The 27,107-nt window shown below is 42.2% G+C and overlaps 1 protein-coding gene and 1 long non-coding RNA gene across 11 annotated transcripts in view; one reads left to right on the top strand and one right to left on the bottom strand.

The window, feature by feature from the left end:
• The window catches only part of LOC146352294 (uncharacterized), a 46,107-nt gene extending 42,536 nt beyond the window's left edge, over positions 1-3,571 (bottom strand). For all 4 annotated transcript variants that reach the window (XR_014787675.1, XR_014787676.1, XR_014787678.1 and 1 more), the window contains exon 1: positions 1,863-3,571. This is a non-coding gene — a long non-coding RNA (uncharacterized LOC146352294). The remainder of the gene's footprint in view (positions 1-1,862) is intronic.
• The window catches only part of SKIC3 (SKI3 subunit of superkiller complex), a 120,124-nt gene that overhangs the window by 50,229 nt on the left and 42,788 nt on the right, over positions 1-27,107 (top strand). For all 7 annotated transcript variants that reach the window (XR_014787669.1, XM_084833772.1, XM_084833767.1 and 4 more), the window contains exons 27-32: positions 4,119-4,212; positions 5,017-5,094; positions 14,464-14,588; positions 20,371-20,494; positions 24,933-25,154; positions 26,368-26,440. Coding sequence is in view for 6 of the 7 variants with exons in the window: in XM_084833772.1 (XP_084689898.1) it covers positions 4,119-4,212; positions 5,017-5,094; positions 14,464-14,588; positions 20,371-20,494; positions 24,933-25,154; positions 26,368-26,440 (716 nt within the window). In the remaining variant the exon portion in view is untranslated. The remainder of the gene's footprint in view (positions 1-4,118; positions 4,213-5,016; positions 5,095-14,463; positions 14,589-20,370; positions 20,495-24,932; positions 25,155-26,367; positions 26,441-27,107) is intronic.

Raw genomic sequence — 27,107 nt, 5'->3', positions numbered from 1 at the left:
CTTTGCTGATCTGCCTGTATTGCAGATCATGTTTCAAACTTTTTATATAAAACTTTCTGATCTATGCACCAGCCTTGTTTCTTTATTTGTCTTTTTCAAGTTAAACTCACTTACTTAAACCTTTCTGCCTTACACTAGTCCCAATGACACACATTTGGGATAGGCTCTTCTTCTCCTTCTAGTTAGATTTTCTTTATCTTAAAGAACTATTACATTATTGTGGCTACTTTACCCCAGGTAATAAGCTCCAGGCACAATCAGCTGCTTCTAATTTACCCTGGGGGCAACTATGGCCACGCTTCTTTTTTACAAATGTTTTTTCTTTGCCTTTTGCCTTTTCTTTTTCTCTCTTCTCTGTCTTCTACTTTCTCTATTCTTTCTTTTCTACTTGCTTTTGTCTTTTCTCTTCGTTATCCATTGGGAACCACACTTAGTATCATTTGGAGTTGCAACTAACACTAATCTGCAAATATCACATATATTTTATGATATTTAAGAAATCATAAAATATACACAACAAACTTTTTCTGCAATTTAACACAATGAATGGAAAACACTTCTTGCATGGTAAGGCATGATGGAGCAGATCCAGCAATTATACTGCTCTTCTGGCTGAAAGCTCAGGGCTCATTAAAATCAAGGGACGGGCATACCCACACACGCAAAGAGTTCTAGGTCACCATTTTTGCATCGGCAACTCTATGCTGCATGAGTTCTGGCAGAAGGAAATCTAAAAGTTATAGATCAAACTCAGCCTGCTGTACACTGAGCTGACTACAAACATAGACACACGGTCCACAGCGATGAGAGTTCAAGTTTATCAAAAGCTTCATAGCACTGTCCATGGCAAGTTTGTGACAATTTAAAATTTTAGTTCATGTGCAGAGTGTCTCTAAAAAGCCCAGATGATGATGGAGGCAAACAGAGAAGGCTCTGGGCAATGAAGATGCGATGTTTCCAGCAAAGGCTCTCTACTTTTGCATGAGTTTAAAAAGGGAAAGTGTGGCCCTACACCCCTTCTGACAGACAAGGGCCTTTAACTTTTTAGCAAGGCCTCTGTCTAAACAGAGCCGCACAGCTCAGCTCTCTAGCTGTGACGCTTTAACTTGGGCAACTCCTCTGTAAATTTTATTTTACTTCTGTCAGGTTCTCTCACAGACATTTTAAGAACTTACTCTTTTTTTTTTCTTTTCTAACCTGGTACACGAAAGCACTGAAACACTGAGTGCCGAAACTCAGGACGCTGGGGGGTGATGGGCATCGCTTTATACTTGCATTTTTCAGGCAGCCATTAATCTTCGGGGAGGCGGTGGGGTGATTTGCAGGACTTCAAAGGCAAGCTTCTCAGTTTGTTTGTATTTGTAAATCCCAAGCTTAAAACAGGACATGATGAGGTACAGGGCAGCTAAATTCTTGCTTTGGCACGGGCAACAAATAACTCGGGTCAGCTTTCTTCGCTGGGGTCTCAAACAGGAAAACAGTCTTAATTTAAAGTTGTAACATCACTGACAGCGTCAGCCAGCCAGCTACACAGATCTCATTGTTTTTCAAGACAGTTGCTCCAATATCTTCTTCTCAATCAGGTTGGGTCTTTCAGCTTACACAGTTTATTGCAGCTTTCAGGAGCATGGCAGTAGCATGATTTTGGCTTGGCCAGGAACATGCTGTCTGGTTTCTCGGTCTCTTTAGCACACACACTTAGGCAGTGTAACACTGGACACTCAAATCAGTGAGATTTCTTTATTGCAGGGAATCCCACGGCAAAAGCTTAATGGTTACGCTCTTCAGAAATCATATAGCTGATGGTCAGTAGCTACAGGCTCTATGCAATTTTAACACAGTTCAAAGCTAAACACGGTTACCTTGACAGAGATCTTCAACGTGGTCTTTCCGCTTCATTCTGCTTTGGGACAGTCTTATGGCACACTTTTCACTCGAAGAGGGGTCTAGCCTGTGCTCTGGGGGCTGATTCTTCACCTTTATTTTCTATTTTGCCTTCATCTTCTGAGTCTTCATTTTCAGTTTCCATTTCTTAGGGATTTTATCTCAATTAGGCGAGGTGATGATGTTGCACAACTCAGAACGTTGTGGGCAATTTTCCTGCCCCCCCTCTCTCGGCGCGCTAGGCTAACAGCTACTTCTTCGGCCTTACACTCTCATGCTCCCACGCTTTGTTAAAAGCCAGACTGTCCTGCAACATTTTTCTAATTAACAGCCTCAGATCTTGTTTTTTTTTTCTCTCAGCTCGACCTTGAGCTTTTTGCTGTTTTCTCTCTCTATTCTGAATCTTTTTTTAAAAAAAACCTTTTTCCTTCTTTGTTTGACATACATCTCAAGGGGGTGCAAGGTTTGCTTCCCCCACCACCCATAGCCTCCCTCCTAAATTGAAGACAGACACAATTAGGGAATGGGAATTGGTCAGTGAGTAAGGGGTCTCACTGGCCGACACAAGAGGATTTTTCACATCACGCACTTTGCTACTGGCCTGGGCACCCGGACGGTCAACGGTATGCTTCAGAAACCGCAGTAGCCACTCACACAATCATCAATCTCTCCACTACATCCATATGTCCCTGCCACCCACTTTTCCCACTTTTTACCAGAGCGGAAAACGGCTTCCCCAGCTTCCTCAGCTTCCTACTGAGTACTGGCATGCTAGGTACTGGCGCCCACTCGGGGGTGTGATCAGGCCCCCCTTCTACCCGCAAGGAGTAGGTTCTTTTGTATACGTATACCACCAACACTGACCTTCTTCATAAGGCGGGGCCCTCTTTTTTTCTGCCCAGTGGCCTTTCTCCCTAAAGGCGGGGCCCTCTTTTTCCCATATACTTGCCTTTCTCCTGAAGGCTTCTAATGTGGGTTTCAACTCAATTGCAGCTGCGATACAGGCAGGGCTCAAGTTCCTTCCTCCGCTTCCCAAGGTTCTCTTGCTGCTCACTACCGTTTGGGCGATCCCGGTGCAGGCTTTCTCCCATTCACTCGACAAAAAGGTCGGTGGTGCCAAGAAAGGGAGGCATGCGCCGAGCTCGTCTTCCCGGTGCGGCGATCAAGAGCAGGCAACTGCCACCTGTCTGGCTCAGTGCCTGCCACATCCGAGTCACGGCACCATTTATGTTGCAGAACCCAGAGTCAGAGAGACCACGGAGTGAAGGAAAAAGAGATTCTTTATTTAACGCGCGGGCTTAAGGCTGGAATCGTTTCCAAAGAGCCAGAAGCCCCGATTTACATTAGCACATTGGTTTTATAGACATTGTGACATATATGAAATGGCTCCTCCTCTCCCTCCCGCATGGGGTTGCAATCCTCAACATTTTTCCTCCTAGCACCATTGTTTATAATACAAGAACTGGGTTATAGGGTAGCCATGATAAGGAGAGAACAGAAGAGAACAGCAGAGAACAAGATATACAATTGTATGACCTTTGACAAGATAAGGAATTCCTGTGTCTCGTCAGCTTACAACAATATATTCAAGGGAGAAAGAGCTCAGCAAGAACATGAAGCATGAGACTGCATGAGGCTACTTAGTCTGACCCCCGATATGGCTGCTACAATGATAGCTAGGTGGAACTTCCATGTTCAGAGGCAGTATACGTCTGAGTACCATAGGCTCAGGACAAACAGCGTAGGGGCTGCTGAACTCATTCTGTCCTTGTAAGTGTCCCGAGAGGCATCCGTTGGCCACTATTGGAAACATGACGCTGGGTTAGATTGACCTTTGCTGTGATCCAGCAAGACTGTTCTTACACCATGATGGCCTAAAATAAGCTTACATTCTGACCAGCCATTTTAGCAAGTGTGCCACAAATCCAATCCAAGGTATGAGATAGCATCACTCAGTGGTGAGAGAGAGATGCACAGCAAGGTTCAAAGACCTGCTCTTAAATACACTTGTGATCAAATTGCCCCAAAGCAGTGTATTTGTTAATTTTTGTACCTCATGAACACAAATATAGGTTCTCCAGAGGAATAATCACGGTTGATCTGAAATAGTCCTCTGTTCTTCTGTAAGTGACACCAGAGGCACAGAACCTAGAATTCAGCTTTCTTTACCTTGCTTCTCTAATATTTTTTTCTTTTCATTTGTATGTCTGTGTCTGTATGATTTGTTCTCGCAGAAAGAATCCAAAATGATGAATGTGCCTTCACAATGCTTGGTTATTTGAATGAATATCTCCAGCTGAAAAAGCAGGCAACAGATGCATACCAAAGGTAAACTGGGTCGAATAGCATAACAATTTCTCTCTATACTTCTCATAGCTGCCTCCTAGACTAGTACAGTATGCACACTACAAGCAACCTAGATCAGCTTTTTTTTGGTATTCGTCTGACCTGGTGGAAATGCAAAAGTAGGTATTTAATTTCACATGGACCTTCAAGCTAAAATGATCAGAGCAAAATCATAGCATCTGTACTTGTTCACATGTTTGGGGAAGGATTTTAGGTGTTAGATGTCTAATAAGAGAGAGTTGGAGAATAAAGGCAATACAAACCATTTTCTATTGCTTCTGTTTGAAGAAAATAACTTGGTTAAGCTAAGCATATTTTTTTCCTGTCATATAGCTCATGTTATATTTAAATGGGCATCCTACTCTGTGTTGAAAGCTCAGGGAATAGAAAGATACTATGTCAAATATAGTTTAAAATAACCTCACAATTGCTGTCTTACACAAATGCCAAATGCCAGGCCCAAACATGTAAGTCTCAAATTACCACAAGTAAGGGCTCAAGCTTTTGTCAAACCTCCAGGATAGTGTTTTTGGCAGATAAAATACAACAAATGCAACATTTGTTGCAAAGACAAACTTGCCTTTGTCCCCTTTGTCTTTGTGGGACTCATATACCTGAGGGTTGGTTTTAATCACTTCAGTTACAAAAATCAAGCCCTAGATCTTAAAATTTAGATAAGTGGCCTCAGTGAAATAAGAGTATAGAATTTTGAACCTTACACATTTTACAGACCAGCCATTCATATTTAAACTACAGGAATTTTTATTTCTTATGTTCACTTTTCAGGGCAGTTCTATTGCTGAAAAATTCTGATGATAAAGAGAAATACAATATAGCAATGAGAAATTATGGCAGATCACTGTGGTAAGTCTGCTTACTTGTAAATAAGTATAATTTTAATCTTCATTTAAAGTTTAAAATTAAGATCTCCAGTTCTAAAAAGCCTTTTAATAATGAATACATTAGCTACCGCATTGGAAAGAAGTATTACCAGATCACATCTTTCAATATGTTTTTATGTGAACAGTTCCTTGAATACATCACTTTAGTACATACTACACCTGGGCCAGTGCAGGATAGTGGTGAGAGTGCTGGATAGGATTGCGCTACACCAAGGTTCAAATCTACACTTGGCTATGAAGCTCACTGGGTGGCCTTGGACCAGTCACCATCTCTCATTGTCACCTACCTCATAGGGTTGTTGTGAGGATAAAATGGGAGGCAAAACCATATTCACTGCCTTGGGATCCTTGGGGTAAAGGCAGGATATAAGTGTAGCAAATAAAGTCATATCTATTGGCTTAGAATCAGAGATGTCTTCTGTGAGCAGAAAAGCATTCCCACATGTATGGCAGCCCTGCTGAATTCCTCCAGTGTCCCACCCTGTTGCAGCTCCTCCTGCCCCATCCTGCAGCATTCCAGAATGGCCACTGGCTCTTGGGAACAGCTTTTGGGGGAGGCCTAGGGAAGTACAGTGGGGGGGGGGGAGCCTTATTGCAAGACTGGAGTTTCGCTTGGTTTTCTCTGGATTCAACCCATTATAAATGTATTGATCAAAAAACCTGCTGGTTTAAGATCAGAGTTAAGGTTATCCCATGTTGGCTCAAACTCCACAGAAAATTGGAAGCTTAGGCTGAACCCTTAACAGATGTGCCCTGTGATCAGTAATAATGTTGTGCAGTGGCACAAATACAACTCTCCATGCACCTACACTTTTCCTGGGTCTTTCAGGCCCAAATGCAGAAGGGGCAGATGGAGTGCCTGGGACTAGCAAAGATGCCTCATGTTGTCCTGACCCTGTATTGTTTTATGAAGCAGCTGACCCTTACTGTATTGCTAGAGGAATCGTCCTCTGAGTTGACATATGCCTGTTTGTTGCTTGTAAGCAAGCATAGTTTATGACACTGAGCAACATCATTACTGATCACAGGACACGTCTGATAGCCTAAGCTTTCAATTTCCTGGCTTTGTAGAATTTGAGCCAACATGAGATAGCCTTAACTCTGATCTTAAACTGGCAAGATTTTTTTATCATTGAATTTCCATGATTTTAAAAAGGAAATGTATTACTACCATTATCAAAAAAAACCAACCACAAACTAAAAAACAACCACAAACTAAAAAACAAAACACAAACTAAAAAACAAAACACAAACTAAAAAACAAAACACAAACTAAAAAACAAAACACAAAAGTCATTAACTGAGTAGATGTGTACAAATGTCCATGCATGTTCAGAATAGCTTACTTCTGATTAAGCTTGCACAGGATTGCAGCATAACTTTTTCCCCCTCCCTCTCTATCCATGAGAGTGATTCCCTCAGCCTTCAAAATTACCTCAGTTTATCACAATTGACAGTTCCCTGGTATGCTTCCCCTGCTGACAAGAATGCTGAATGCAGAATGCTGACAAGAACAGTGGAATTGAAAGCACTGGAGTGTACTGACACTCCCCTACCCCTTTAATACACATTATAAAATGGGGGAACCACCAGTATTATTCTATTAGGGGATTAGTTCTTTTGCTGTATCAATTACATAACTGATTCCAAACATTAAGGCTTAGGCATGTCCAGTGCAAATTTTGATATTTTTTTTTTGGACACCAGAACAGTGTGCCATAATGCAAACTGCTTTTTCATGGCGATAGGGGATTACCTCTCTCCAGCATTGCCACCACTTATGGGGAAACTTGCTCCTTCACTAGGCAGTCTCACCTAGCAAATGCTTGTATTTCAGGGCTTAAGGAACTCTCTGCCACTATCAGAGTTCCACAAGGTGGCCTTTTTTCGCTGCCACCAAGTCTGTTAGAATACTTTAAATCCTCCTAGAAGCTGGTATAAGAAGCTTAGGCGTGAGATGGGCACCAACACAAGAGACAAGATGGACTATTAAACAAGTAAATGTATTATGTACAAATATTTTATACATAAGGGACTACTAATATTTACTTGGGTATTTTCAAAAGACTGCTTAGTGACAGTTCTTAAGGACTCAAGACACACTTTTGCTATTATGGGCCTCTTAGAGTGCAATCCTATGCATGTTTAGGGGGAAAAAAATTCCTACAACTCTCAGCATCCTTCAGCCAGCCATGCTAGGTGAGGGATGCTGGGACTTGTAGGACATTTTTCTGACTAAGCATGCATAGGATTGCACCCTTAATTACTTTTTTTTACCTCAGGCCAAATTCCCTAAACCTTCACCCCAGTCAAATATACTTACAGTCAGGTTCAGCTTCTGGGTACAGTCTTCCTCTGACACCAAAGCTTCTCCTGTTGTATTACTGGCTGCTTGGACAATTTATCTGGTTTTTTACTGACTGCTTAAATCTTCTGGCAAGATTTTAGGGCAGCCTCCTGGCAGAACACAGCCATCTGATCCCTGCCCCTGATCATCACCAGCCCCATAAGGTTATCCCACAGAGAAGGAATAGCTTACTGTTCATGCCTTAGCTATTCACTTAGCTTTCTCTTAGTCCTTCTATAATACCATACACCTTCTCCCTCCTTGACTACCAAAAGACTCCGTGATCCCTGTCAGTTCCTTAACTGTAATTTCACAACTGCTTTTTTCCACCTAGCTAGAATCCTCAGCCAATCAGAATTAAATTTACCTGATCAAGGCCCCATCTAACAATATTCAAAGTGATTGCCTCTCTCCCCCTCTTCAGAACATCACTAAGCAACTACTTCACAGGCCTTTGACAGTAACAAAAGAAAGCCTCAGGCCTACTCAGATATACTGTAGCCACACAAAATAAACATTACGTAACACCAACAGTTATATACAGGACATCAGGGGTGTTGCTAGGTTCTTAAAAATATGGGGCACAGGCCCATAACACAAATTTGCATATACACACGTCTAAGCGCACGTCTAATGTGTGTATGTGTGTGTGTGTGGTGTGTGCATGCAGTTTGCTTGAGTGTGTGTCTAGATTACCTACATGCATAAGAAGTGCGTACTGACCACCCACCCCACTTCAACTCAGACCCCGATTCAGCATTTTGGAAAACATCCTTCTTCCACTCTGGCCAATTTGTAGTCGGACCACTTCAGTTCAGCACCAAACCTGAGTCAATGTTTGGAAAAATGAATCTTTATGCTTCCTGTTGACTACCATGGGAAATTAGAAAAAAAGAAAAGTATTTTTTTCCTCTTGGTCAGAACTGGATGATAATTACAGGCATAGTAGCCCCCTAGAAGAGAATTACACCTGCCCAATGTATTTGGCAGCAACTATTCCCTTCCTTCTCCCTCTTCAAAATTTCATTGCAGGCAAGCTCCCAACAGTGGGCATGTAAAAGCAGAAAAGAAAAGTAGGGGGAGAGCGGGTTTTTGCACTTCAAAAAACCCCTATATCAGAGATTAGGGATTTGTCTTGTTGTTCAGTCGTTCAGTCATGTCCGACTCTTTGTGACCCCATGGACCATAGCATGCCAGGCCTTCCTGTCCTCCGCTCTCTCTCGGAGTGTGCTCAAGTTCATATTCATTGCATCGGTGATGCTATCTAGCCATCTCATCCTCTGCCATCCCCTTCTCCTTTTGCCTTCAATCTTTCCCAGCACCAGCGTCTTTTCCAGTGAGCTTTCTCTTCGCATTAGGTGGCCAAAATATTGGAGCTTCAGCTTCAGTATCTGCCCTTCCAATGAGCAGTCAGGGTTGATTTCCTTTAGGATGGACTGATTTGACCTCCTTGCAGTCCAGGGGATTCATAAGAGGGCCTTTTCTGTGGTGGCCCCCACTCTGTGGAACTCCCTCCCTAGGGAACTCCGTCATGCCCCCTCTTTAATGAGCTTCCGTCGTGCATTAAAAACGTGGTTGTTCAGGCAGGCATTTGGGGTGGGTTAGGGTACGTTAGAAAATGTTTTTATTGTAGAATTCTGTTGTTTTAAACTGTTTTATTGTATGTTGTACATTGCCCAGAGTGGCTGGGTGACCAGCCAGATGGGCAATTAATAAATTTAATAATAATAATAATAATAAGAGTCTTCTCCAGCACCACAGTTCGAAAGCATCAATTCTTCGGCGCTCAGCCTTCCTTATAGTCCAGCTCTCACAGCCATACGTTACTACTGGGAAAACCATAGCTTTGATTATACGAACCTTTGTCGGCAAGGTGACAAAGTCTCTGCTTCTTACTATGCTGTCTAGGTTTGCTATAGCTTTCCTCCCAAGGAGCAAGCGTCTTTTAATTTCATGGCTACAGTCACCGTCTGCGGTGATCTTGGAGCCCAAGAAAATAAAATCTGTCACTGCTTCCATTTCTTCCCCTTCTATATGCCAGGAAGTGATGGGGCCAGATGCCATGATCTTCGTTTTTTTAATGTTGAGTTTCAAACCAGCTTTTGCACTCCCCACTTTCACCCTCAACAAGGGGCTCTTTAGATCCTCTTCGCTTTCTGCCATTAGGGTGGTATCGTCTGCGTATCTGAGTTTGTTGATAATTCTCCCGGCAATCTTAATTCCGACCTGTGATTCACCCAACCCGGCATTTCTCATGATGTACTCTGCATATAAGTTAAATAAGCAGGGTGACAATATGCAGCCTTGTCGTACTCCTTTCCCAATTTTGAACCAATCGATTGTTCCATGTCTGGTTCTTACTGTTGCTTTTTGGCCCTCGTACAGGTTTCTCAGGAGACAGGTAAGGTGGTCTGGTACTCCCATCTCTTTAAGAATTTGCCACAGTTTGTTGTGATCCACACAATCAAAGGCTTTAGCGTAGTCAATGAAGCAGAAATAGACGTTTTTCTGGAATTCTCTTGCTTTCTCCATGATCCAGTGAACGTTGGCAATTTGATCTCTAGTTCCTCTGCCTCTTCGAAACCCTGCTTGTACTCCCAGTAGTTCTTGGTTCACATGCTGCTGAAGCCTAGCTTGTAGGATTTTGAGCATAACCTTGCTGGCCTGTGAAATGAGTGCAATTGTATGGTAGTTTGAACACCTTTTGGCATTGGGCTTCTTTGGAATTGGAATGTAAACTGACCTTTTCCAGTCTTGTGGCCACTGCTGAGTGTTCCAAATGTGTTGGCATATTGAGTGCAGCCCTTTAACAGCATCATCTTTTAGGATTTTAAATAGCTCAGCTGGAATACTGTCATCTCTGCTAGCTTTGTTGTTAGTAATGCTTCCTAAGGCCCACTTGACTTTGCTCTCTAGGATGTCCAGCTCAAGTTCAGTGACGGCACTATCATGGCTATCAGGGACATTCAGATCTTTCCTGTATAGTTCTTCTGTGTATTCTTGCCACCTCTTCTTCATCTCATCTGCTTCTGTTAGGTCCCTGCCTTTTTTGTCCTTTATCATGCCCATCTTTGCACAAAATGTTCCCTTGATATCTCTGATTTTCTTGAAGACTCTATCCAGTCTTTCCCATTCTATTCTTTTCCTTGATTTCTTTGCACTGTTCATTTAAGAAGGCCTTCTTGTCTCTCCTTGCTATTCTCTGGGAATCTGCATTCAGTTGGGTATATCTTCCCCTTTCTCCCTTTCTTTTCGCTTCCCTTCTTTCGTGAGCTACTTGTAAAGCCTCATCAGACAGCCACTTTGCTTTCTTGCATTTCTTTTTCTTTGGGATGGATTTAGTTGCTGCCTCCTGAACAATGTTACGGACCTCCATCCATAGTTCCTCAGGCACTCTGTCTATCAGATCTAATCCCTTAAATCTATTTGTCACCTCCACTGTATATTCATCAGGGATATGATTGAGGTCATACCTGAATGGTTTAGTGGTTTTCCCTACGTTCTTCAATTTAAGCCGAAATTTTGCAATAGATCATAAGAAGCTCATGATCTGAGCCACAGTCAGCTCCAGGTTTTACGAAGACTACAACACCTTCTAGAACTAACACCAAAAAAAGATGTCCTCTTCATCATAGTCAGCTCTGATTTCGATATTGACCATCTGGTGATGTCCATGTGTAGAGTCGCCTCTTGTGCTGTTGGAAAAGAGTGTTTGCTATGATCAGCATGTTCTCTTGGCAAAACTCGATTAGCCTTTGTCCTGCTTCATTTTGTACACCAAGGCCATGCTTGCCTGTTATCCCGGTGATTTCTTGACTTCCTACTTTAGCGTTCTAATCCCCTATGATGAAGAGGACATCTTTTTTTGGTGTTAGTTCTAGAAGGTGTTGTAGTCTTCATAAAACCGATCAACCTCAGCTTCTTCAGCCTCAGTGGTTGGGGCTTAGACTTGAATTACTGTGATGTTGAATGGTTTGCCTTGGATTCGTACTGAGATCATTCTATCATTTTTGAGATTGTACCCCAGTACTGCTTTTCCCACCCTTTTGTTGACTATGAGTGCTACTCCATTTCTTCTAAGGGATTCTTGCCCACAGTAGTAGATATAATGGTCACCTGAATTAAATTCGCCCATGCCTGTCCATTTTATTTCGCTGATTCCCAAGATGTCGATGTTCAATCTTGCCATCTCATGTTTGACCACCTCCAGCTTACCTTGATTCATTGATCTGACATTCCAGGTTCCTAAACAATATTGTTCTTTTCAGCATCGGATTTTCTTTTCACCACCAGACACATCCACAGCTGAGTGTCCTTTCGGCTTTGGCCCAGCCGCTTCACTCTTTCTGGCGCTACTTGAAAATACCCTTTGCTCTTCCCCAGTAGTATATTGGACTCCTTCCGACCTGAGGGGCTCATCTTCCGGTGTCATATCTTTTAGCCTTGTGATATGTTCCATGGGGTTTTCTTGGCAAGAATACTGGAGTGGGTTGCCATTTCCTTCTCCAGTGGACCACATTTTGTCAGAACTCTCTGCCATGACCTGTCGGATAGTGACCTCCTAATGGTCACCTTAAACACCTTCTGATTAGGATCTCTAATCCCCTGGGTGACTTGACAGTTTTTACTTTGTGTTTTAGACTTTGAGAAAAGGAAACTTTATGCATGGCTAGTGCAAGAACCACTGGACCTAACTGTCTGAAATTTGGTAGGTTCAGTCAGCTCCATAGGGCCTGCTAGGTCCCCAGATTCCATGAATGTATGTGGAAGCACAAAAAAATTATAGCTCTTTATTTTGACAGATTTTCTTGGAAAAAGCAAATTTTACCTGTGTTGCAGAAAGCAGAGTCAGAGAGACCACAGAGTGAAGGAAAAATAGTTTTTCTTTATTAACGTGCGGGCTTTATGGCTGGAATCACTTCCAAAGCGCCAAAAGTCCCGATTTACATCAGCAGATTGTTTTTATAGATATTGTGACACATAGGAAACGGCTCCTCCTCTCCCTCCCGTGTGGGGTTGCAGTCCTCAACATTTCCTCTCCTAGCACCATTGTTTATATGATAAGCAGGGAACATGATATATAACTCTATGTTGACCTTAGCCTTGCTGACAAGATAAGAAATTCCTGTGTCTCGTCAGCTTACAAACATATATTCAAGAGAGAAAGAGCTCAGCAAGAACATGAGGCATGAGGCTACTTAGTCTGACCCTCTACATTGCTACTAGATCTGTGGCTAGCACAAAAGCCACTAGACCCAACTGTCTGAACTTTGGCAGGCTCAGTCATCTCTATGGGGGCTGCCAGGTCCGCAAATTCCATGCACATATGTGGATGCACAAAAATAAATAAACTTTGACACATTTTCTTGAAAATAGCAAACCTTACCTGTAACTAGCACAAAAGACACTGGACATAACTTCCTGAAATTTGGCAGATTCCATCAGCTCCATGGGACTGCCAGGTCCCCAAATTCCATACACTTACGTGGAAGAACAAAGAAATTATAGCTCTTTGCTTTGACACATTTTCTTGAAAAAAGCAATTTTTACCTGTCACGAGCACAAAAGCCACTGGACCTAACTGCCTGCAATATTCAGTTCAGCTTCATGGGGGCAACCAAGCCTCCAAATTTCATGTCTTTATCATACAAACTAAAGAAGTTATGGCTGTTTTTGTTTTCCAGTGCAAGTCAATGGGAAAATGTAAAAAAAATGGCAATTAGGACAGCTCAAAATATCCGGGGCACAGCTCAAAAAAGATCCAGGGCCCATGCCCAGGTGGGCCCTCCTCCTCTACTGATGCCCCTGTGGGACATTTTTTCACAGTGGCCTTTCAGTTTCAAAAGTGGCCTGCTATGTGGCCCTTGGCGGGCGGAGGGGGAAGGGTGTTTGAAGAAAAATAAACTCAAAGCCCCTTTTGGCAGGACTACAAATTATACTCTTCTTTGGATCCCTGCCTACATACAATACTTGAATTGTTGAATCTCAGTGTTTGGATACCAGTTCCAGAATAGTCATCAGTATAGCCCAGCCTTTCCCCAGCCTATTGCCCTCCAGATGTTTTAGACTACAACGGTCAGCACCCTGACCATTGGCCATTCTTTTTGGGAGTGTTGGGAGTCATAGTCCAAAACATCTGGAGGGCACCAGGTTAAGCAAGGCTGGTATAGATTTTGGTGTATATCTGGAGTATATTTATTTATGTATTTGCATAGCACCATCACTGCGCATGACACTTTTAGAGTACAAGAGGACAGGTCCCTATCCTGAGGAGTTTACACTTTAAAATTTGACATGGTAAATGACAGAGGAAGGGGATGCAGCAGTCAACAGAGGAACAATATACTGCAGCGTTCCCCAACCATGGCTGGCTGAGGATGCTGGGAGTTGTAGGCCAACACGTTTGGAGTTGATATATTGCTTGGTTGCAAAAGTTTAGGTTTACTTACAGGGTGAGTTGCAGTAGGGTATGGGAAACAGAGTTTGAGCTTCATGGAAAAGGTGAGTTTTGAGGAGAAATTTGAAGTAAGTGCAAAGAGACTGAATGTATTTCACCTTGATTCCTTATCTATTCCAGTTGCCAAATGCAACGCTGAAATGTTGTAAATAATACATTTCAAAAGATCGCCAGTAGAGAAGCAGTTTCAAAGTTGGCTAAGTTTCAAATTATACAGGGCATCATTTAAGCTCAGCATTTTAAATTATACTCCCAAATCTCTTTATACTCAAGCATTTACATTCTGAAACAAATTTTACATAATTTTTGGAGGCAAGTTGATTGATGATCTAATCACACTCAGAAGTGAACAGCCACATAATGGCCAAGATAATGGGCACAATTCACTCCTTATAGTTTTATGAAGCTGGATTTCACCCGGTGATTTGAAAGGTGTTGTGTGAATAGGAGCTTATGATTAAGTCTGAAGGGGATAAGAATTATTTGTATGTTCTCATTGGGCTTTGTTTGTTTTTCCTTCTTGAAAGTGCTCTCGGTCTTTATGATGATGCCATCCAGGCTTACTTGTTGACTCATCTCACAGAATTTGATGATATTGTAGGAATTGCCCAGGCTTACTTCAAGAAAGGGCATTTCCAAGAAAGTAAGAAGGGTAAGTCTTTCAGATAAACCATCTGTACGAATTTGCAATGCCACCAGTTCGATTCTGTTGTGACCTATAAATGTGCATTAAGATTGTAGTGTTCTTTCCTAAAGAGGCATGGTTATAGACTGACTTCATCATATCTTCCCACAAAATGCAATGTAATCTGAAAAAATGCCATTAACAAGATGAACTGTTATTAAGAAGATGAACTTTTATTACAACTATTATTCAGGTTTGCCTGAATACCTTTCTGTTTTATACACTTAAGTTGCATCTTGGTCCCATTCTCATCCATTCAGCTGATAGAAGCCATTGGAAGAGGGGTCCACAAATTTTGGATGGTCTTGGTATCCAGTACAATTTGTGGTCACTAGGATTCCACCCAACCCCCAGCAGGGATGACAGAGTCTTCTTTCTGACATCATGCCAAGCTTCTGAGTATTTTCTAAGTGCGGTACAGCACAGAATAGCCCAAACCATATCATCATCATCATCATCATCGTTTCTATACCGCCCCATAGCTAAAGCTGTGTGGGCGGTTTACAAAGATTAAAAACATTAAATACAATATGCAGAATTTAACCACATAAAAACGTACAACAGACAGTATACACAGAGACAACATATATCTGAAAACAACTTTGAACAATCAGCAAAACCATAAAATGAATCCAGGGTCAGTTAATGCCTGGGAAAAGAGAAAAGTCTTAACCTGGCACCGAAAAGATAGCAGTGTTGGTGCCAGGTGGGCCTTGTCAGGGAGATCATTCCAAATTTGGGGGGCTGCCACTGAGAAGGCCCTCTCCCTAGTTGCTGGTTTCCAAGCCTCCCTCAGAGTAAGCACCCGGAGGAGGACCGTAGATGTTGAGCGTAGTGCACAGGTATGTTTGTGTTAGGAGAGGCACTCCGTCAGTTATTGCAGTCCCGAGTCGTGTAAGGCTTTACAGGTTAAAACCAGCACCTTGAATTGGGCTTGTAAATGTACAGGCAGCCAATACAAGAGGGTCAGAGCCGGTCTTATATGTTCGAACCTTCTGCTCCCCGTTATCAATCTGGCCACCACATTTCACATGAGCTGCTGCTTCTGAACCATCTTCAAAGGCAGCCCCACGTAGAGCACATTGCAGTAATCTAACTTGGAGGTTACCAGAGCATAGACAGTTGAAGCCAGGTTATCCCTGTCCAGAGAGGGGCATAGCTGGGCCACCAACCGAAGTTGGTAGAAGGCACTCTGTGTGCCACTGAAACCACCTGTGCCTCCAGTGACAGATGATTCTAGGAGAACCCCCAAGCTATGAAGCTGCTCCTTCATGGGGAGTGCAACCCCCATCCCTATTTTCTTGGAGCTGGGAAGAGAGATCAGATATTGGTGGGGCCTGGGCAATCTGGTGATATGACATCAATAGTGCATTGGCTGCAAGTGTGTTTCCAAGCCCAGTTTATAGTGCTGGTTTTAACCTTTAAAGCCTTAAATGATTTGGGCCCAAGTTACTTGAAGAACTGCCTTATTCCACACTGCTCACCCTTTGGAGTAATCAACAAATTTGCCTACCACCAAGTGTGGTTAGGCTGGTGAGTACAAGGGAGAAAGCCTTTTCAGTGGTGGCCCCATGCCTCTGGAATCAGCTTCCATCAGTTCATCAGGCCCCTTCTTTGCAGATCTTCAGGAAGGCTCTGGAGACCCAACCATTTTTGCTGGCTTTCCAGCTGGAGGTTTTATTGGTGTCATTTGTTTTTATAGTTTTTATAGTATTTTATTTTATATTTATTGCTTATTTCTATGTTTTTGTATGGTTTTTATTTTGTACACTGCCTAGAGAGGGCTTTACCCTTAAAGACAGCCTAAAAATATTTTTTTTAAAAAATCATCCTTGCAGATCCTCTTTATTGGGAGTGTGCTACAGAGGTGCCTTCAAAGCACAGTGCAATATAGATGAGCCCCAGCCACCTTCCTGAACTTGGAACTCTGGAAGCGTGTGTGTGTGTGTGTGTGTGTGTGTGTGTGTATGGGGTGCAGGGGATCATCCCCTCTGTCATGCTGTGCTTCTGAGCTAAATCAAACATCCACAAAATGCAGCATCTAAGGGGGTTCATTTATAGGAAGACTGCATGAGGTGTGCTGTGGGCCATGCAAGCTAGGCCCATATCCTACTGCTCACAAACTTGGCCACCACACCATGTTCCATTATCCATGTGTTCATCTGCCAGTCTCTCCACATGAGGGGAAACTCTGATTGGGCCAGAGTTCCCCTTTGCATGGAGGAGCTCTGTGCATACACTGCCTGAAAATGTAGGTGGTTGGGCTGGGCATGGTGTTGGGGGATGGAGCTAGCGATCTTTCGGTGGGGTGGGGCAGAGTTAATAATCTTTCAGGGGGTGTCTGACCCCCCTCCCTTACTGGCAAATGTTGAACTTGGGAGATGCAGCCGAGGGGCCATACCTGTAGCCAGACTGTTTCCTGTACACTTACAGCACAACTTCAAGAGCAATCACCTGCTACCCTTCCTAGCTCTAATTGTTCTTGCCAGTGTCAGGAGGTACACTCACTGTGGTTTGTGGACTTTTTGCCATTGAAAGGTTTTGGACTATACAATTTGTACAGCCAACTTTTCTGTATTGGTATGCAGCCATCCCACAAAGGACAAACCTTGTAATTTTCAAGGATGTTCCCCATACTCATTTTTGTATGCTGAATTGTTGAGTTTAGAGTGATATGCTGCCATGTGGACATGCCTTCCCAATTATATCTTTACCTAATGCCAGCCTATATCAAGAACGCATTCATGTTTATTCAGCTGAAGCAATACTTCCTATGCCAATATGCACTGAAGATGGAGGTTGGCTAATATTTATTTATTTATTTATTTATTTATTTATTGCATTTCTACACTCCCCAATACCTGAAACTCTCTGGGTAGTTCACAACAGTTAAAACCATAAAATACAACACGATAAAATGCAATATAAAAGTTTAAGGGGTTAAAACTATAGTATAAAATAAAAATAATAAGCAAGCAGAACCTAGCGGCAATACAAAGATTTAAATACAGTACAGGATTTAAAACAAAAACTGAAAAACAAAAACACCTGGGTAAATAAAAAGGTCTTCACCTGGCTCCAAAAAGAGCACATTGTAGGTGCCAGGTGAACCTCTCTGGGAAGCTCATTCCACAACTGAGGAGCCACAACAGAAAAGGCCTCCTTCTTAGTAGCCACTGCCTCACTTATTTTGGTGGGGCTCCCAAAGGAGGACCAATGAAAACCATCTTAGGGTCTTGGCAGGTGTAAATGGGAGGAGACAGTCTTTCAAGGAACCTGGCCCCAAGCTGTTTAGGGGCCAGGTTTGAATGTTAATACTGGGACTTTGAATCAGGCCTGGAAATGGTAGCCAGTTCAGATGGAAAAGTACTGACATAATAAGATCATGTTGATCCTATGATAATATGAGTGTCCATCCTCACTGGATCTCTTCAGATGTTACTTTGCCCTTGGATTTCTAGCTGTGAAATTAGGACAGGCTTCAGACTTGCACTGTTTCTCCCTATTGCTCCCCTTACTGTGGATAGAAAGTTATTTTTAAACTGGGAGATCCTGCGTTCCAGTAGACATGCAGTCTCCCAGCTCATGTGTTTACTTCTACTCATGCAGAAGGATAAAGGATGGAGAATGCAAGCAGAAGGCCTGCTCTCAGTCCCACCCTTGTAGTATCCCAGAAGTAAAGCAGTGCCTGAACAGGCAATACTCTTGTGCCCTTTTTAAACTAACCATCAAAAAGAAACTCAATTCTTGCTGAAAAATGTTCATAATGCCACTATTAAGCTTTTTTTTTGATTTTTCAAATCATGGAACCATAGTGCACTTGCTGACCTTTCTTTATCTATACAAAATAATCTGAAAACTTAAGTTAGCAAGATACCGTGGTCACTGATATGATAAGTAAACTGTATTTTGGTGCTCTTAGAAACTGAGGTAAATGAGCTACAGTCAGGGCCAGAAATATTGGAACAAGGATAACTGTTTTGGCAGTTGGCCTCTGTACACCATCACACTGAAGTTGAAAGGAAACACACCCAGATGGGAGTGAAGTCAGGACTTTTAGCTGTAATGCAAGGAGTTTGACAAAAGTGGGGCACTAACCATTCAGGAAGTACAGCCAGTGGCATACACACACACCCCTTGTTGGTGGCTCATAAGTAATGGAACAAATGGCTGACAAGCAGCTGCATGGCCAGGTGTGGCCTGTTTCCTGGGTACCTCATGACCAATCAAGCAGATAAAAGGCCTGCAGGTGGTTCTGAGTGTTACATTTGCATTTGGTAGCTCTTCACTGGAACCCCCAACATGAGGCCCAAAGAGGTGTCCATGCGAGTGAAGGAGGCTATCATTAGGCTGAGGAAACAAAATAAACCCATCAGAGAGATAGCAAAAACAGTGGGAGTGGCCAATACAACAGTTTGGAACATCCTGAAAAAGAAGGAATTAACTGGCAAGCTCAGCAACAGCAAAAGGCCTGGACGACCACGGAAGACAACTAAAGTGGATGACCGCAGAATTCTGCTCGTGGTGAAGAGGAACCCTTTCACAACATCTAGCCAGGTCAAGAACGCTCTTGTGGAGATAAGGCATGTCATTGTCAACATCTACAGTCAAGAGACAGCTTTATGAATGTAAATACAGAGGCTTCACAACAAGGTGCAAACCATTGGTAACACTCAAGAACAGAAAGGCCAGATTAGCCTTTGCCAGCAAACACCTAAAAAAGCCTGCCCAGTTCTGGAATAAGATACTTTGGACTGATGAAACCAAGATTAATTTGTGCCAGAATGATGGGAAGAGAAAAGTATGGAGAAGGAAAGGAACAGCTCATGATCCAAAGCATATCACATAATCTGTCAAACATGGTGGAGGCAGGGTTATGGCATGGGCATGTATGGCTGCCAATGGAACCGGGTCACTGGTGTTTCTTGATGACCTGACTGCTGATAAAAGCAGCAGGATGAATTCTGAAGTGTATAGGGCTATACTTTCTGCTCAGATTCAGCCGAATGCTGCCAAACTGATAGGACGGCGCTTCATATTGCAGATGGAGAATGACCCCAAACATACAGCAAAAGCTACCCCAGAGTTTCTCCAGGCAAAGAAGTGGGATGTTCTTCAATGGCCAAGTCAGTCACCTGATCTCAACCCAATAGAGCATGCTTTTCACTTACTGAAGACAAGACTGAAGGCAGAAAGACCCACAAACAAGCAGCAGCTGAAGGCAGCTGCAATAAAGGCCTGGCAAAGCATCTTGAGGGAGGAAACTCAGCATTTGGTCATGTCCGTGGGTTCCAGACTTCAGGCAGTCATTGACTGCAAAGGATTTTCATCCAGGTATTAAAGGCGATCCTTAAGTTTGAAATGATGGTGGTTTGTTCCATTACTTATGAGCCACCAATGAGGGGGGGGGGGTGTATGCCACTGGCTGTACTTCCTGAATGGTTAGTGCCCCCCTTTTGTCAAACCCCTTGAATTACAGCTGAAAGTCCTGACGTTGCTCCCATCTGGATGTGTTTCCTTTTAACTTCAATGTGGTGGTGTACAGAGGCCAACTGCCAAAACAGTTATCCTTGCTCCAGTATTTCTGGCCCTGACTGTATATAAAATATAGTCCATTACAGAAATTACAGAAGACAACTTTCTTTCTGTAGGGTGCTGCTTATCCTGGGGGTGGGCAGAGTAGTATTTGACAGAGGATGCTTTCTCAGTGTTGTTTTGAATTCCTAACTTTCATACTTCTTCTTATTAGCTTATGAGAGAGCGCTCTCTGTTGCTGAATATGAGCAAGACAAAGCATATATCCTGACAGCCCTTGCAATAATGGAATACAAGCAGAATCAAGTGGATGCTGCAAAGGCCCTCTTATTTAAATGGTATGTATAAGATATTTTCATTTATCTAATGTCAGTAGGTAAGCTGATGCCTTGGACTTCAACTGCCATTAGCCCCAGCCAGCAGGGCCAATGGTCAGGGATTAAGGGAGTTGTAGTCCAAAACACCTGGAGGGTGCCAGGTTGCCTACCCCTGATCTAAAGCAATAATTAAAATACCTTGGAAGTAATCATCACTTCTTCTAATAGTTTGAAAACAAATTGGGGATATCCCCAAATAAGATTGTGGTTTCTATATATTAACGGGATTGCAGGGGTTATGGGGTCCCCAACCTTTTTGGGCCAGTGGGTACATTTGGAATTTTGAGAGAATGTTGTGCATGCTCTTACGAAACGGCTGTCATGAGTAAGGGTCTTGCCCATTTACAAAATGGCTACCAGTGGGTGTGCCCAGTCACAAAACACCCATTTCCCCAAAGGCAAACTGATAACACTAAAAGAAACATAACAGTCAAGAATAAGTATAAGGCAGAGGTGAGATCTGAGTTCCAAAACAAAAATCTTTTGAACCCACATTTTTCTGCTTCAAGACCCATTTCACTGAAGGCAAAGTGATAAGGGGCAGTGACAAGTAATAAGGCCAAGATGACTGAATACAATGCAGAGGTTGGATTTGAGCCCCAAATGTCAAATAACATATTTGTGCCCACTAAGCACAACAAAATACCCTTTTCACAGAAAGCAAACTTGATGCGCTCGCGTTCTCTCTCTCTCTCTCTCTCATACCCACACCCCAGCCAAAACACACGCACACCACACCCCAAAACCAAGTAAAACACATACCACACCAAAACAAATGCACACCACACCCCAAAACCAAGTAAAACACATACCACACCAAAACAAACAAACCAGCAAATGCCTACATATATACACACACACACGCACGTGCCACATTTAAAACAAAAAAAGTCAAAGCACACATCCACCAGATTAAAAAAAAACACAAGTAAAATACACATACACACTTCATAGGCAAATCATCCCCCTCACTCCCAATCACCACCTCTAGCCTCTGGGATAGGATGCTCCACACCACCCCTAAGTTACCTTTTCCTTTTTTCTGGACAGCTAGACATGCTTCAAAACAAAGCACTAGGGTACATCCAAGGACCATTTTTATTTTCTAAGAAATGCTGCTGAGGCCCATGTGGAAGTGTAGAGGCTTGGGTGCAGCAACAAAATGTAATATATCTAAACTTGATCTTGATAAGATGGCTTGAGGTGCACTCAGAAATGCCTCCATAGTTATAGATCTCAGATTCCCTCAGATTCTGATCGACTATTCTTCAGACCCAGAGCAAGTGGTTACAGATATTAGAAATTGTGAAGATTAGCCATGGCAGCAGCATTCCTGTTTTTAACCGTCTGTTTTTAACCATCCTACGCAATATTAGTCATTTATTTTAGAGATGAATGGTAGCATCCTTCAAAGATGCATCATTGTAACAAGAAGAGCAAAGCACTGCTGTAAATGTGTGGACTATTACTCTAAAAGCTGAGTTTTATACTGCTCCAATTAACTGGCAGCAATAACAAAAATGAACATCACTAATATTAAAAAACTGACAGAGCTTTGGCTGGAAATAAGCGGGGGGCGGGGGAGAGCCAAATGTCAAGATTGCCTAGTGTTAGTCTTCAAATAAATTTTCAGTCTGGTTTTGATGAGCTATGTTTTTTAGGTTCTTCCAGGTGCCCACAGAAGATGTTATAAGAGTTATATTAAAGCTATATTGATTTTTCACTAGCAGTCAAAACATTTGCTGCAATGGTAGTAATATCTAATACTATTCTAATTGCAATGTATTGTTAGTGTGAGGCACCTATAGATTTTGGCCTTCATTCACTGAGTTCCTTTTCCATGTGTGTGGTTGTGTGTGCTTGCAGCAGAGCATTCTGAGTTTTTTTTTCATGTCTATGACTTTTACCCCATCAGTACATTATATCTGCATGCATGTGCATATTAATAAATTAATCTGTAGTCAAAAATCTTATTACCTCTTTCTTAATCAAGAATAGATTACTTGTATTCTAATGCTAAATATATTCCTGTTAATTCACATACACAACTTTTCTAACTTGTCAGGTTTTTGGAAAATCATAGAGAACTGGCATAGTTGATATGAGTTTCATTACTTTTCCCAGCTGAAATGTCAATATAGAAATTTATTTGATAAATGAATTGTATAGTGGAGCCATTCAAATGTAATGCCGAATTTGTGGTTTGGCATTACGAGAATGTGGAGGCACAAGTCTCAGCTCATGCACTCTGTCCTCCCCTCATGTGCTGATGAATCACAGCAAATCAGTTTGCCATTTCATCCAAGCTTGGCAAACTGTGAGTTGTGCAAAACACAGTTTGAAAGGAGTCTCTTCAGAACAAAAGCAAGAGATACCAAAAAAAAAAAAAAAATCAAAATAATTTCCTTCTATTTCAATTGTTAGCTGTTAATTGGTTAATTGTTAATGGGGAGGGTCCTTTAAATTATTAATTTAGGGTCCTCAGCCTTCAAGTTGAGGATGCATACCCCACAATCTTAATTGGGGGGTGAGGGTGCTATTATTACTTTCTTTAAAGAAAAATCAAAACCAATTGTGGGTGCAACTGGCTTTGTATGCATAAAATCATACTGCTATTGATTTTTGTTCAAGATGCTGTTATTTTTTTGTTCAACAGTGATAGTTTACCTTTTCATAAAGAGATCATGGCACCCTAAACTTCTGCTTGTTTGTCAACTTAAAAGCAAAATTCAAATCTTATGTTGGGAACTTTGAAACTGTAGTCATATCTGTGGCGGTATCTTTGAAGTACTGGCTTCTGTAATATACTTCTCCATATGACCTCTCTACTTCAGGATGGTTGGAAGGGATCTCAGGGAGGTCTTTTGGCTGTATGTGAACAGATCCCTAAGACAGAATGATTTGCATCTTATGGGGCATGAATTCAGTTATACACCTGTGGCTGGTAAATGGGTCTCTTCCATTGCTGGCTATGATGAGAGCAGCTTCATGGAACCTTTCCTGCCATATGCAGAAGTGTAAATCTTATATTCCTGCAGGGCTCTAGACCAATGTGCTAAAGGATATAGTTACTTGTTAGAAATAGGCATTCAGCCATCTTGAGATCTGAGGATGAATATATGAAGCTGACTGAGGGTGTCTCTACATTAAGCAAAAAATGCATCCTTTCCAGAGCTTCCTGCTTTCAAGTTTTTTGCAGGATTAGTAAGGGCTTATTTACATGGCAGCCGCGTGGCTTGAACTGACAGAGTGCCTCCCTCCCTCCCTGGCATGTGTGCAAAGGGGGGGGGGAGTCTTGTTTTCATAGCTTAACTTCTGCTGTACTGTTTTCTCACAGCCTCCAGGAACCTCTGACTTACTTCTGAGTAGACATAAAATGTAAGATTGTGCTGTAAGTCGACAACCCTTGGCACACTTATGTGGGAGTAAGCACCACTGAACCCAATGGGACTTACTTCTGAGTAGACATAAGATCACCCTGTAAGTCTGCAACCCTCAGCACACTTACTTGGGAGTAAGCCCCATTGAACTTAATAAGGTGCTCTGAAACAACAGAGGACGTTGCTTCTGAGCTTGGTCGGGTGGGGGATCGGATGTGTCTCCCTTCGTTGTGGGGAGGCATTTTACCCTCTTCTCCCTCCAACTGAGACATCCGGAGGCAGGAGTTGCAATCAGCAGGTGATTCCTGCATCTGTCAAATCTGCTCTGGTCTCCTTCCGTGCAACCCTGCTCCCATCCTCAGTGCCTTCATCATCCTGACCACGCCCCCAACAACTGAAAACAAATTCCCACAGCAGTTTCTTCCGCTATTGGAGAATTTCACAGGGAGGTCATGCTGTTCTTGTTCTATGGGCTGGGAAAAATACCACATTTTTTGTGTTTGGGGAAAACATTGGGGGAAATTGCAGGAGGCGCCCTGGACGGTAACAGCGTCATGTAAAGAGCCCACAAACCTCCAAGAGAGCCATCTCAATAGCAGGATAAAAGCTCCATGTGATGAACCCCTGATACCTGGTCAGATCATTGGTCAGTCTGTCCCCAAATTGTCTGCTATAGCTGGCAGCAGCTCTCAAAAGTCTTAAGTAGAAGGTTACATTCCTTAGAATATCCCATTTAAAATAATCTTTGGTAGAAGGGTTGGGATTCTTGCAACTGGTGATGCTATGAGGGAACCTGGGATCTTCTACATGCAAAGTATATGGTCTACCTGTGAGCTATGGCTCCTTCCCATTTTGTTCCTCTGAAGCGTTTTGCAATGGTTCAGAAGCATACATAATTTTTCAGATGGCAAATGACATTTAGATTTCTAAATACAATGCCAAGTAAACAATAGATCCATCACATTTTACTTTAGAATAATAGTGCATTGAGTAACCATCTATCTGTGTTGCACTTACAGTTCTATATTACAGGAACCTAATATCGAAAGTCTGCAAGCTTTATGCACTTTAGGGCTGATAAAGCAGGATGCTACACTTGCAACAGCAGCACTTAAAGAATTATTAAAGCATATAGAAAGAAAGGATAATATTTATAAGAGGTGCCTTGTTACATCTGCTGTCTATGCATTACAAGGCAGAAATCTGGCTGTTCAGAGACAAGTCTCTAAAGCTGTCCACAGGTATGTAATCTGTTTTCTGTAACAAATTGTGTTACATTTGTATCCCACCCTTCTGTTCTGTTTTGGTGTTACAACCACTTTGTGAGGTAGGTTAGGCTGAAAAAGATTCACTTGCCAAGACCGCCCTGTGAGCTGCATAGCTGAATTGAATTAAGTGGAGATATGAACCTTTTTTGCATGATTTTGCATGTACATGTATTCAAGCTCTCCGTTCTTTGATGAGGAGAGTTTTATCCACTCAAAGCTGCTGTTTCAGGGCAAGTTCCAGCTTGATATGAATAATTGAACTTCACTAAGCACCTATGAAATAAATGAACTCTTAGGTCAGCCATTCTTTCTCCCCTCTAATAAAGCCAAGTCAGTAAGGGGAAAACATAAAACCTCACTATTGTTAGATAATAGCTTTGTTAGTTATTGGGAGGGTTGGAGTGATACCTAATAACAGGGGAAGAACATTTTCAATAATGAACCTTGTTTCCTTTTTTAGAAATACGAAATCATTCGTTATAACTAAGAAAAAGTATATATACTCAGTACTTCCAACTCATTATTAGCCAAACCCAAACTCCAGCAAAGTTTGGAGTGGGATTGGGTGGCGGCTTTCGGGCCCAGTTATGCTCAAATGATGTCATTGGAAGTGCAGTGGTGTCCAGATTTCAGTTTTGGGCTAAGAAAAAGTTACTTTCTGTCTAGGGGCAGTATCCAACACTTATGCCATTAATGTAGCACTGGCATAAACAACCTGTAGTGTAATGCCAGTAGCGTATCCTGGAGCAACAGGTTTTCCAAGGATGCCCTTCGGGGGGTTTTAATACTTGTTTTAGAAGACTGCATTTTGAATTGAGCCAAGGAAAGCACGTCCAGTGCTATTTGCAACTGACATGGAATTTTAATTATGAGTAGGGAGGAGTTAAATTTTGCCATACTCTTTGAAGTCTTGATCTGTCACTATAACTTAGATTTACATTTCAAGCTAACCTAATTTTCAGTAAGTTTTCAAACTAGTTCTTGCACTTGCTTATACCCTCCATTCTTAAATGACTAGTATTTTATAAATGTTAACTTTTTCTGGCTTACAAGGATGGTGTAAATTAGAAGGTGCTGGCTTAGAAATGGTTATTTAGAAAGTACATTTCATAACTTCAATCCATGTTGATGGATTTTACTACTGTAGAAAATGGCAATTTCAATCCTGCTCTGGTCTCTTCTCTAGCAACCCAGATAATCCTGCCTTGTGGTCTCTTCTGTCTCGATTGGTACCTCAGTATACACCGCAAAATGCAAAGGTGAATATGCGGAGGGTGAAACATACAGACATTTACTTATATGCTGAATTATAAAGTTAATAAATATGAACTTGTAACCATATCAAGTTGATGAGTTAGCATCAACAGTCATACACAACTATTAATAATTTTGACAAGCAATATGCTCTGCTTTTCAATGGATATTAATGATACCGATTCTGTTTCCAGAAAATAAGAGTCATATAACATATGAGCTGAATATGAGCCAACAAAGTGATGTGGCTGCAAAAAAGGCAAATGCTATTTTGGGCTGCATTAATAGAAGTATAGCTTCCACATCACGTGAAGTACTAGTTCCCTCTACTCAGCACTGGTTAGGCCTCATCTGGAGTTCTGTGTCCAGTTCTGGGTGCCAAACTTTAAGAAGGATGCAGACAAACTGGAGAGGGTTCAGAGAAAGGCAACAAAGATGATCAGGGGACTGGAAACAAAGCCCTATGAGGAGAGACTGAAAGAACTGGGCCTGTTTAGCCTTGAGAAGAGAAGACTGAGGGGAGATATGATAGTGCTGTTTAAGTACTTGAACAGTTGTCACAGAGAGGAAGGCCAGGATCTCTTCTCGATCATCCCAGAGTGCAGGACACGGAATCATGGGCTCAAGTTACAGGAAGCCAGATTCCAGCTGAACATCAGGAAAAACTTCCTG

Source organism: Heloderma suspectum, chromosome 2 (genome assembly GCF_057233095.1).
Source record: "Heloderma suspectum isolate Gila_16-S chromosome 2, 16-S_ref, whole genome shotgun sequence".
Classification (NCBI taxonomy): Eukaryota; Metazoa; Chordata; class Lepidosauria; order Squamata; family Helodermatidae; genus Heloderma; species Heloderma suspectum.
Note: the sequence above shows the minus strand (reverse complement) of the source record. Positions and strands in the feature narration are given on the sequence as shown.